We start from the raw sequence: 12576 nt of genomic DNA on the forward strand, positions 1-12576 counted from the left end.
ACTGGAAGGTGCCTGTTAAAAAATAAAAAGTTCAATTGCTGAGGCACCAGAAATCAAACCTCTTTCATAAAATTCTCTCAATCAGACATCATTCAGCCTGGCTCTATTAATGTCACTTCTCAAAAGGCAGAAATCTTAAATGGAATGAATCATAACAGCTGGTTTCTACCAACCGCCACTCCACCAGACAGGAAGCTGGCTGCCAAGGGCGGTTAGGGTGTCCAAGCAGCTCAGGCTGGGTGGTGGGCCTGTAAGAGGAGGAGAAGCCCATCAGGGGAACTTCTGTGGATGAGTAGCAGAGAAAATGGTTCTTTTGAAAAATCTTGCAGTTTGTGATGCAGAGAATGCCATAATTGAATGCCATAGTCCACAGAGATCTTTTTCTATTGATGGAAGGGGTATAAGTATGACCACTATAAAAAATTTAGAAAATGAAAACAGCACCTAGAAGGGGCGCCTGGGTGGCTCGGTTGGTTAAGCGTCCGACTTCAGCTCAGGTCACGATCTCACAGTTTGTGGGTTCGAGCCCTGCATCGGGTTCTGTGCTGACAGCTCAGAGCCTGGAGCCTGTTTCAGATTCTGTGTCTCCCCCTCTCTCTCTCCCTCCCCCGCTCATGCTCTGTCTCTTTCTGTCTGGAAAATAAAATAAATAAACTAAAAAAAAATAAAAATAAAATTTAAAAAAGTATGACCATAGTCCATGCTGAATTTATAATCAATATGTAAGCTAAATGAAATAGACAACATTAAAATTGTTGAGAAATAATCCATTTTCTTGGAAGAAAATTGAAAAGGAATTTGACTAGTGTGCTGCAGAGAACTTGTTTCTTTCTGGCAGAGATGTTTGAAAGTTAATTCTACTATAAAGCTATATTGTGCAGTGTTTAGCAAAAGGATAGACACATAGATCAATAAAGAATAGAGAGTCCAGAAATACAACCATATCATAAATACTATGATCAATTAATTTTGACATATATGCAAAGGCAATTCAATAGAGAAAAGATCATCTACTTTGTACAAATCTATATGCAAAAAAAAAAAAAAAAGGACCTAGACATATACCTCACATCTTACACAAAGATTAACTCAAAATGGGCTACAGACGTGAATGTAAATGTAAATCTGTAACACCTTTAGGGAAAATAGATGCAAAAATTTCTGTGACTTTTAGCTAGGCAGAGTTCTTAGATATAATACCAAAGCACTATCCATAAAAAATTGATAAACTGGACTTCATCAAAAATTTTTTTAAAAATTGCCCTATAAAAAGACACATTTAGCTTTGCATAAGACACTTGTTTTTCAAAGTTTTTTATTTATTTTGAGAGATAAAATAAATGTGCATGAGCAGAGAAGGAGCAGAGAGAGAGAGAGAGAGAGAAAATCCCAAGCGGGTTCCACGCTGTCAGTGCAGAGCCCTACCCAGGGTTCAAACTCATGAACCGTGATATCATGACCTGAGCCGAAATCAAGAGTCAGATACTTAAGTGACTAAGCCACCCAAGTCCCCCTGCAGAAGACACGTTAAAAGAATTTAAAATATGCCACAGACTGGGGCAAAACATTTGCTAATCACATATCTGCCAAAGAACTTATATCCAAATCATATAAAGAATCTTCAGACCTCGGGGCATCTGGGTGGCTCAGTCAGTTAAGCACCTACTTTGCTCAGGTTGTGATCTCACAGTTCGTGAGTTCAAGCCCCACATCGGGCTCTGTACTGACAGCTCAGAGCCTGGAGCCTGCTTCAGATTCTGTGTCTCCCTTTCTCTACCCCTCCCCCACTCATACTCTGTCTCTCTCTCTCTTTCTCTCTCTCTCTCAAAAATAAAATGAACATTAAAAACATTAAAAAAAATCTTCAGACCTCAACCATATAAAAATAATCTAATTTTTAAAATGGAGCAAATATTTGAAAAGATAATTCAGCAAAGAAGATATGAGGATGGTAAATAAGCACATGAAAAGATACTCTACATCATTAGTCATTAGGGAAATTCAAATTAAGCCACAATGTGATACTAATATGTACCCTGTAGAATGACTAAAATTAAAACCAAAAGACTAACAATACCAAGTGCTGGTTAGTATGCAGAGAAACCAGAACTCTCAAATGCAAAACAGTACTGCCACTCTGGAAAACAGTTTGGCAGTTTCTTAAAAGGTAAATATATACCTACTATATGTAGTTAATTCTACTCTTAGGTATTTATTTGCCCAAGAGAAGTAAGACTTATGTTGACATAAAAACCATTTGTGAATGTTTATAGTGGCTTTATTACAAATCACCAAAAACTAGATACCACGCAAATAAATGTTCTTCAAGCGGTGGCTAAAAACTGTGGAGCATGCATACAGTGAAATATTAATCAGTAATAAAAAGGAACAAACTACAGATACATGCAACAACATGGATGAATCTCAAATGTGTTATGCTAAGTGCAAGAAGTCACACTGAAAAGGCTACATCTGTCTGAGTCCATTTATCTGACATTCTAGAGAAGCAAAACCATAGAGATAAAGAACACATCAGTGGTTGTCAGAAGAGGGAAGAACAAAGGTCTGACTACAAAGGAACAACACAAGGTCGTGTTTTGGGGTAAAAGAACTGCCCTGTTTGTTTAATGTATAAAACAAAAAGACTAAATTTTACTGTAAGTAAATTAAAAATAAACTTTAGAGTTTATTCTGAACTAACACTTGAATATTTTACAGTAAACTTTTGGAGATATCTATCATTGCAAACTAAAAATTTGCAAAACCCTTAAATTTTCTATTTTTTAAGTAAATTCCCAATGGCATGTTTCTCTCTCTTTTGGCAAATGTTTAAAAAAATAACATCTATTGATCTGTTAAAACCTATATGCTTAGAGTATGTAAAAGAAAAAAAGGGTTAATTTTTAAATCACAAAATAAAAACTTTCTTTTAAAGTTTCAGGAATCTGGGGCACCTGGGTGGTTCAGTCAGTTAAGCGTCAACTTCAGCTCAGGTCGTGATCTCAGGGTTCCTGGGTTCAAGCCCCACATCAGGCTCTGTGCTGACAGCTCAGAGACTGGAGCCTGTTTCAGATTCTGTGTCTCCCTCTCTCTGACCCTCCCCTTCTCATGCTGTCTCTCTCTCTCTCTCAGAAATAAATAAAACATTTAAAAATTTTTTAATTAAAAAAATAAAGTTTCAGGAATCTAAAAAATTCCTTTTAACGTTTATTTATTTTTGAGACAGAGAGGGACAGAGTATGACAACTTTTTGACAACTTTTTTTTTAATGTTTTATTTATTTCTAGGAGAGAGAGAGAGAGAGAGAGAGAGAGAGAGACAGCGTGAGCAGGTGAGGGTCAGAGAGAGAGGGAGACACAGAATCTGAAACAGGCTCCAGGCTCTGAGCTGGCTGTCAGCACAGAGCCCGATGCGGGAAATCAGCCGCTTAACCGACTAAGCCACCCAGGCGCCCTGAGTTTCAGGAATCTAAAAATGAAGCAAAGATACTGACCAAGTCAAAATTACATAGAACAGACTCCTCCATGTACAATTTGTCAACATTTGACAAAGCTACATCATGCTGCTTAGCTTTCTAAACTATTGAAGTTTGATACAATCAGCTGACTCCAGTACCAGTATTTTCACCAGGAGTCAGAGTAAACAAATCATTAACATTCTGGACAGTTGTTGTTTTTAAGAAATGTGAATATCCCAGATAGAGGCTAAAACTTTTTGGCAGGTATATCATATCATACTTTACACCTTTTACATTTTTTTTTAATGTTGGCTCACTTGAGAAATATTGAAGAGAAATCACAATTCAAATACCCAAAGTATTTAAATCACCTAAATCATGTTACACATAAGAAAGTGATTTATTCAAGGTAAAGTTTACAAGGACAGAATCAGAAACAGAGAGCAACTCATCTTATTCTTAATTTTAATGGCCCTGCTTTCAAGATCACCAACACAAAACAAAAATGTTTCTGTTAATAAGTTATCGTTAAAATTAATTTGCTATGACAACTAAATGGGGGGGGGCATTATCACTTTAAGTACAATATACACCCAATGAAATATATTCAATAAGTATGTGGCTACCACCAATGGCAATGAATTTCTTACTAGATTCTTTTTGCAAATTATCATTTCAGCTTCACACTGTCATTATTTCCACTGATAGTACCCTATTTCAAACTTCCAAATGGTATAAAGCCACCTCTGCTTACTCTCTCCCCAATAATCTCGTGTTCCCTATACATTTCAGATCAATGTGTCTTCAGGCTCTCCCATTACTGCCTACAACACTTACTTTCTGTCATATAACATATTCAATGGATAAAGTGTGCAAGATCAACCCATTCCCATGGGTGTGTCCTGAATAAATGCAATGCCTAAGAAGCAGCTGTTAATTATCTACCCCCTTTTGTTCCAATCCAAGATATATTTGAATGCAAGTGACTGAGATTGACAGTACTACTGGAAAAATCTTGGAAACATATACAGGGATACATACATATCTTATGTATAAAATACTCCTGTCAGTAACAGTGGCCCATCATAGCCATGATTCTCAATGGGAAAGAGGCTTACAGCCATTGTGGTAGGCATGGTTTGGGTATACTCCCCAGTTCTTTTTCTTCACCTCCTCGTTCCTCAAAACCTCCCTCAGAAAACTTGTCCAGTTATATGACTCCTACTATTATCTCAATGGGTTTGACTCTGAGGCCTAAGACCCACATTTCCAAATGTCTGAACATTTTCACTCATATGTAGTACCACTACCTCTAACCTAAATCAGCTCCCCCTCCTGATTCCCTTACTTCTTTTCCTATCAATACTATCTTCTCACAAACAAACTTGAAGCTAGTACTTTTTTTTGGTTCCTCATGTTCACTCACCACTCATACCCAAATAAAGCTGTCACATCAGTCAATTCTGCCTTCAGAGAGTTTTTCATATCCTTCTTCTCTTCTCTGTTCTCATTATCAATATCCTAGCACAGGCATCATTACCTTTTGCCTTTCTAATTCCGGTTCCTTTTTCCAGTATTCCCCCATTCCAATTCATTAGTCATACTGCTATCATCTGAATTGTTGTAACCTATGGACTAGACTATATTACTTTCTGGTCAGAAGATGCCAACAATTCCCCAATGGTCACAGATAAAAGTCCATACTACTTAATCCAGTGTTGAAAACTCTTTTCACAATCTATGTTCAACCCATCTTTCTATCTCCATCTGTCACAATCACTTTCATGTGCCCCATATGCCAGTTAAACCAGATTACAATCTTTCACCAAAACACCTTGTGGTAGCAAACCAGTACTCTTAAGATCCCTACATTTAGAATGTTTCAGTACTCTCATTATCACAACTATAAATCTCTGATGTTCCAAAGCTAACTCTTCCATTAAGTCTTTCCCAACACCCTAGGCTGAATATGTTCTAGCAATCCAGAACTCCCTACACCACTGAATTAGTGCCTGTATGGTACTTCTCATCTAATAACACTCATCTTCATACCTTGGATGCTGTATTAGACTATACTGCTTCGTTTCTAATTTTGTAAATATTTTATCCCTTAAGGGCCATGTTGACTCTTAAATTTCCAAAATCCAAAGCAACAGCAAAAGCTTCCAAAATAGTAGGCCACAACAGATCAAAAGATCAAAGATCATAAATACGATACTTGATTGAAAACAAAATGGAATCAAGGCAGCTGCAATTCTAACTCTGTAAGTAGAAACAAAAAGCCTTCTGTGTTCATATGTGTGATATATTTATTCTGTACTTTTTGCCATAATATGTTCTAGAAACCAGGTCATAAAGTATCATTTTCTCATGGGACAGTGATATTATTGGGGATTGTGCTTTTCAACAAAGACTCATTATCAAATAAATCATAGATAGGAACAACATGCAATAAAAACAAAGATATAAGAACTGTAAATCTTTACAATTTAGAATTATAATAGGAGTATTTTCAAATGGGCATTCACACACTATGCATATTTATTATACTGAGGTTCCAATACATCACAAATTATTTATGCTGAACATAAAAATAGAATTAGTTTTCATAAATCTCATTAAAGTCAATAAGCTAACTATAATAAACTAAGACAAATTGGTCACTTTATTTGCCATATTACTATTTAATATGATATTTGATGTTTGTGTGGGGGGGGGAGTGGGTAATTCAAATGACTTAGTTTTACTTTCAAGACCAACAACAAAACCAACAGCATCTCTGAGTCTCACGTACCTCAAAAGTCAAATGAATATATAAAACAATGGCTACAGAATAGGGAGAGAATTCAGAAAGACAATGTAACTTTGTTGCTTTTACACTGTAAAATTCCATCAAGAATAAGCTATTACAGGAGGGCCTGACTGGCTCAGTTGGTGGAGCATATGGCTCTTGATCTCAGGGCTGTGAATTCAAGTTTTGAGTGTAGAGATTACTTAAAATCAAACTCTTAAAAAAATAAGCTATTATTAATCATCAATATTGTTCTTCATATTGATGGTATCTGTCTCACTAATAGCATGTTTAAAAGTGAAAAGCTGGGGTGCCTGGGTGGCTCAGTCAGTTAAGCACCCGACTTTGGCTCAGGTCATGATCTCACAGTTCGTGGGTTCGAGTCCCATGTCGGGTTCTGTACTGACAGCTAGCTCAGAGCCTGGAGCCTGTTTCTGATTCTGCCTCCCTCTCTCTGATCCTCCCCTGCTCATGCTGTCCCTCTCTCTCTCTCTCTCTCTCTCAGAAATAAATAAAACATAAAAAAAAAATGTGAAAAGCTAAAGAGTTTTGCCACCTCTGGTCTTTCTACCTCTTCAGTTTATTCAGATATACATTTGTGTTCCTTTTTAGTACAAAACAACATGGAAATTATAAGAATTGCAAGGTCTTTAGCACCCTTACCCTTCTCAGAGCTTATCTGACACCTTTCATGGCACCTGGCATTACACTGAAAAGCTATGAAAACCATTTTTATGTACAAGAAAGGGACAATTTGGTCACTATAGTGTGTAACTGTATGGACAGGACAGGTTTCTCAATCAGTATGGGAGGAGAGAACTTTGTTGGTGTGCAGGAGAATTGAATCTGAGTCTTTTGCTTCCAAAGAACAGACAACTTCCTTGAGACTGCTTTTCAAGTGGGGAAAGGCAAGCAACAAATGAGGCAAAGCAAGCCAAATAGGTGTTAGTGAATACCAGGCATCGCCATCTCAGGAAGCCAGAGTTGTGATTTTGGTATATCTGAATGAATGAGTGATAGCTTTGCCCATCTAGCCTTCTCTACTCAGTTCCACCAAGAGGAAAGATGGGATGTGAACTTGAGGGGAGCATAAAAATGTGTGAGTGTGTGTGTGTGGGGGGGTACTTTCCTCACTCCCACATCACAACTTTTAATAGAACCAGATTGTCCTAAGAGAAGGAAAAGACTTTAGAGACTTGGAGAGTATAGAGGTAGAAGTCTAGAGCTTGGATAGCTTCCCCCAGGATCAGGAAGGGCAAAGGCTGACAATTCCAGGAAGATTACAACCCAAGTCCCCTGTCCTTTCAGCTCCTCTAGAAAGACCACACCTGGAGAAGGAGGTTAGGCTTGGTCCCCCAAAGTTGCCAGTCTCAGCAAGGTTCCCAGATGCACTATACCTTCCAGGAAATTATGCGGACCATCATCATATATGTTTTGTGCCAAGCAGCAGTTAGGGAGAGTTTCTGTCTCCCTTTTTATAATTTCCATCAGTGCCACCCTCAATCCAACTGTCAAACAAATATACAATCTAAGTATAACCAGTAAGTTTGCTACATAAGCCCAGTTTCAATTCAGGGTATCTGATTCCTTCCATATAGATAATACCCAATCACAAACCCTTCCTAAAGGGAAATTCTTGAGCTTCTGATGAATTGCACCAGCAGTGATAGACATAGACCAGACAGTCTTCCCACATATTCTGGGACCTTTGTTACACCTGTGGACTTATTGTTCTACCACACAGTGAGATTGGGGGCTCAGAGCCAGATTTAGCAATGATAATGATGATTATATGATGATGATAAGCAACACAATGTGACATTTCTTACACTTAAATGGAAGGTAGTAGTAAATACTAACATGTGATATTATAATTATTTAGTGTAAAATCTGTGTTTAGGCAACAAATATTTACGTCCCTCCTGTAGGTACTTCACTTTCTCCATAAATATTTAGTGAATTTCTTTTAAAGCCATCAGGCTCCTACTTCACTTCTGTCTAAGGATAGGAAGAGACTTTTTGCACAGAACTAGGCAAGTCCCTGAAAGGACAGCAGAGTAATGGTAAAAGGTCAAACATAATGGGGACAGGAGGCATCAGGGGGAGAGAATTCCATGGGGAAAGAATTTCCACCTTCTAATTCTTCTTCCAGAGAGCTGCTCTGCTGTAATTCTATAAGGTTCTGTGTTCTCTTTTCCTAACAGAAGCCAATGCATTATAGTATGACATTAGCAGGAATTTTTTTATAGGTACATTTAAGAAACACTCATAAAACTACCAAGACAGGTATAAGAAAGAATGGCCTTGTGTGCTGGAAATCACTAAAGCAGAGGTTGAAAACTAGAAAGCTGTGGGTGACCTGAGGCCCAAAGGGTTTTTTTTAACGTCCACAAAATGCTTATGGAAAATTTCAGGTAGGTGCCAACAAGTAGAAATCAGAAAGCTCACATAAAAATCTGAGATGTTCAGCTTTTCTTTAAAAAATTGGACAACACTGGGCCCCTTTATGTTCACTTTGCAAAACTCAGTTAGACTAGGAAACTGCTCAACTCTTTCAACCCCCCTAGCTCAACCACAGTCCAGCACCTTCAGTCCTTGTGGCACTGTGTGGCCCACTTCATTTATCTTGTCTACCTAATAATCCCTGAAGGCATCTGAACTGGCAAGCTCAGCTCCAACAGAGAAGTGACAAATGGTCATTAAATACATGGCAATCCTAGCATTTGAGGACCAGGAAACACTTTGATGTTCACAGTCCTTTTTACATTTTGAAAAAAAATCTTTTTTTAATGTTTGTTTTTGAGAGAGAGAGAGACCGAGACAGGGTGTGAGTGGGCAAGGGGTGGAGAGAAAGAGACACAGAATCCAAAGCAGGCTCCAGGCTCAGAGCTGTCAGCACAGAGCCCAAAGCTGGGCTCAAACTCTCAAACTCCGAGATCATGACCTAAGCTGAAGTCGGAAACTTAACCGACTCAGGCCCCCAGGCCCCCAGACCTTTTTCCATTTTGTACACTAAATACCACAAATGAAGAAGGCTCTACATCAGTTTACTTCTTTTTTGCATTTTCCTTGCACTAAATCATCATATAAGACTTATTTCTTCTCAGTCATTAATTCCAAAGACCTCCTTAATGTATACAGTAACTAGAAAAGCCGATTCAGACCAACCTTTCCTGGTTTTAATAGGTTGAGCAGGTTGTATTTGAATAAACAATGTCTTAGTTTCCTCACTCATAATATGAATGGGTTCAACTAGAATGATCATTAAGATAATTTTTAGTTGGCCTCTCCCCATCTATACCAGGTCTTCTAATCTAGAATCTACTTAGCCCTATAGAGAGATTCAAATTCCACTGCCTCCAGACTTCTGTCGTTGAATTTTTGAGCTAATCACCACCACCACCCAAATTAGCATTTACTAATTCTCAGTTGCTTTGCTTTGAATGCATTGGCTCATTTGCCATATTTAAAGAGAAAATCCTTTAAATACGAAACTATGCAGTTTAATTTTTAAATCCTCCACAGCATTTTACACTTACTTGGCATTCAATAATTATTTGTTAATTATTTACTCTGAATGCTACAGAAAATATCAGTAAACTGGAAAACTTCCCAAAGAGCAACTGTCATCAGACTCCCCTTCCCCCAAATCAATTACATTTATCAGCTTGCCCATCTGATTCAGGTAGGCATAATAGTACTATGCAATGAAGAGACAGAGTACTAGATTACTATATTACTTTGTACATGCTTTTTGCTTCCTTCTTTTGTCGAAAAGCTCAAAAGGGGAAAAATATAAACAAACAATAACTCACTATAATAACATATTACACAGTGAAAGATTATGTTTCCCACTAAACTGGGTTGAGAAAAATTTTCCTACCACAACTGAGAAAAGAAAATCAGTTACTAGTAAGGTGCTGCAGGTCAGACATTTGAAAATACAGTGAAAATTACCCTTGATCCTCCACCACCTTCTGGGTGTCATCAGAAGTTCTGAGTAACAAGAGGCCAAGATGACATGTGGGAGGGGATTTACCCACTTTCACCAGAAAAGTAGTGAGATACAGGTTCTCCTTGTTCTGGTCAAATCTCTCCATCTCACCTCCCTCCTCCCTCCCCCACCCCCAATAATTAAGGTTTTAGATAAGTGGTCAGTCCTTCCCTATTAAAGTAAAGGAAACATAAGAAAAGAATAATTCAAATATAAAATTATTTTTTTGTGATTGCCTTAATTTCTCATTCAATGAATTTAAGATAATTTATGCTTTAGTAAACTGAACAAGCGTTAATCACGTCTTAACAGCAAGCCAATTCTAGTGGATTGAAATTAAGTCAATTTAAAAAATGCTCTCCTGTGATGTAACCAACCGTTAATACAGATGTTTCCACTTAATCTATACTCTGTGGAAGGAGTATTAGTTCTGTAATTCATTTTATACACATTCAATGCTTGAGAGTCTGAATCAAGAAGCAGTGTACCTGTAGGCTGGGGTAGGGATTAATTTAGGTAGGGGGGAGGCAGAGGTGGGATGAATCATGAAAAACTCCCACTTGGATCTTTCGGGAAAATCACAGCCCTATCCAATTTAAAAGAGTGGAAAATACTGTTTAAATGCCTACCAATTTTTTCTGGGGAATCCCTGTAAAATGCAACAAGGTTTTACAACCTGAGGGAAACAACCGCTGTCTCTTTTTTTTTAAGTAAATTTTTTACACTGCCTTTTAACGGTTTGAATCCTTTCAATGTTTTTTTTTTTTTTATCTAGTTTTTCTAATCACCCTATTAATTCTTGCTCTCAGATAGGAAGCCTGTCAGTCTACCCAAACACAGCCTGGAGACAGCTCTCCATTAGGCTCCCTACTTTAGCCACGCCCACACACGGAGTATCGCAAGGAATGGAAAGTATGCCCAGCCTCCGCACACCCTCACACCCCCAGCTCCTCTACTTAACCTCCAATTGCTTACGCCCTAGCTAGGTTTTCCCACATCCCTGTGTAATAAAATGTACAGGGTTCAAACACAACCGAAAAATGACAGGTGTAGATGTTTCTTTTTATTTAGCTCAAGCCCAGGTCTACTTTAAATGGTCTTTGAAAGTAGATACTCCAAATTCCATTAAAAGGCACAACCCTGTCCCTATGGCGAGTTCCAGAGAAGCGGTATATGTTCCTCTGGGATCTGAACCGGGCATAAAGTGGGAAAGAACTAGAAGTTCAATTTTCTATAATACTGTGCCCACCACACCAAAGACACTTAAGCCTTAGGGATGGTGTTGTAAACAAGGTGCCCTACATAAACTAGCACAACTCCTAAATCCTAGGGTCGATTCACTAATTTCAAAGTCATGGTGAAATGAAGAAGGCCGTTCTCCCCAATTCCATCTGCTCAACAGCACTAAACTGAGTTTTGAGAAGACGCTCTCCAGTGACCCCGCCTACTTTTCCCTCCCTCACACGCACACACAAAGGTCCACAAGTTTCCGCAACCGTCGGGGGACGAAGACCTTACTTGGCCACACATTTGGGGTGGGGGGGTCTTCCTCTTAAAGGACCACCGGGGGAGGAGGAGATTCTAGTACTCCTCCGACTCTCCACTACCACCTCCCAAGGGGCGGGGCTCCGACTTTAGGTTAACAGACCAAGCAACCCGAACACCCAATTACCAAGGGATCCCCAAAGGCAGCCTGACCAATCGCAGCCGGCGAGCCAAGAGGACCAAATGTGACGTCACATGTGATTAAATTGGCGCGTCACCTTGACGTCAGCCGCTCACCTCGGACGTCCCGTCCCGGGAGCAAAACTCCAGCGACTTTGGGCCACGCCCCCGTGAGAGTGGAGGACGGCCAATGAAGGCGGTTCTGTGAGGGAAGAGGGCCAATGAGACGAACCCGGGGCGGGGCGCGGGCCGGAGGGTGGGGCGGGTGGCGGCGGTGGCAGCCCGAGGTCTGGCTGCGCGCAGTATATGACAGTACGTCAGCAGCGGGATGGCCGTAGCTGTGGCGGCGGCGGCANGGGGGGGCAGCGGGCCTGCGGGAGGAGCAGCGCTATGGGCTGTCGTGCGGACGGCTGGGACAAGACAACATCACCGTACTGCATGTGAAGCTCACCGAGACGGCGATCCGGGCGCTCGAGACCTACCAGAGCCACAAGGTGAGTGGGCTGGCCGGCTAACCGGCAGGGCTAAGGAAGCGAGAGGGCGCCCGTCGCCTCCCGGTGGCGCCACCCTGGGCTCCGAGCAACCGGCGCGGGGCCGCGGAGCAGTGGCTCGCCTCAACTGCCGTCAGCGTCCGCGGCGGCCGGCTGGGCAGGGCCGGGCAGGGTGGCT

The 12576-nt window shown here is 40.1% G+C and overlaps 1 protein-coding gene and 1 long non-coding RNA gene across 2 annotated transcripts in view; one reads left to right on the forward strand and one right to left on the reverse strand.

The window, feature by feature from the left end:
* The window catches only part of LOC144232368 (uncharacterized), a 107110-nt gene extending 95306 nt beyond the window's left edge, over positions 1–11804 (reverse strand). Inside the window, exon 1 of the long non-coding RNA XR_013335374.1 lies at positions 11761–11804. This is a non-coding gene — a long non-coding RNA (uncharacterized LOC144232368). The remainder of the gene's footprint in view (positions 1–11760) is intronic.
* Positions 11805–12097: 293 nt separating this feature from the next.
* The window catches only part of ELL2 (elongation factor for RNA polymerase II 2), a 68468-nt gene continuing 67989 nt past the window's right edge, over positions 12098–12576 (forward strand). Inside the window, exons 1-2 of the mRNA XM_077765195.1 lie at positions 12098–12106; positions 12246–12401. Of these exons, the coding sequence (XP_077621321.1) occupies positions 12098–12106; positions 12246–12401 (165 nt within the window). The remainder of the gene's footprint in view (positions 12107–12245; positions 12402–12576) is intronic.

Source organism: Crocuta crocuta, unplaced genomic scaffold (genome assembly GCF_008692635.1).
Source record: "Crocuta crocuta isolate KB4526 unplaced genomic scaffold, BGI_CrCroc_1.0 scaffold645, whole genome shotgun sequence".
NCBI classification, from domain to species: Eukaryota; Metazoa; Chordata; class Mammalia; order Carnivora; family Hyaenidae; genus Crocuta; species Crocuta crocuta.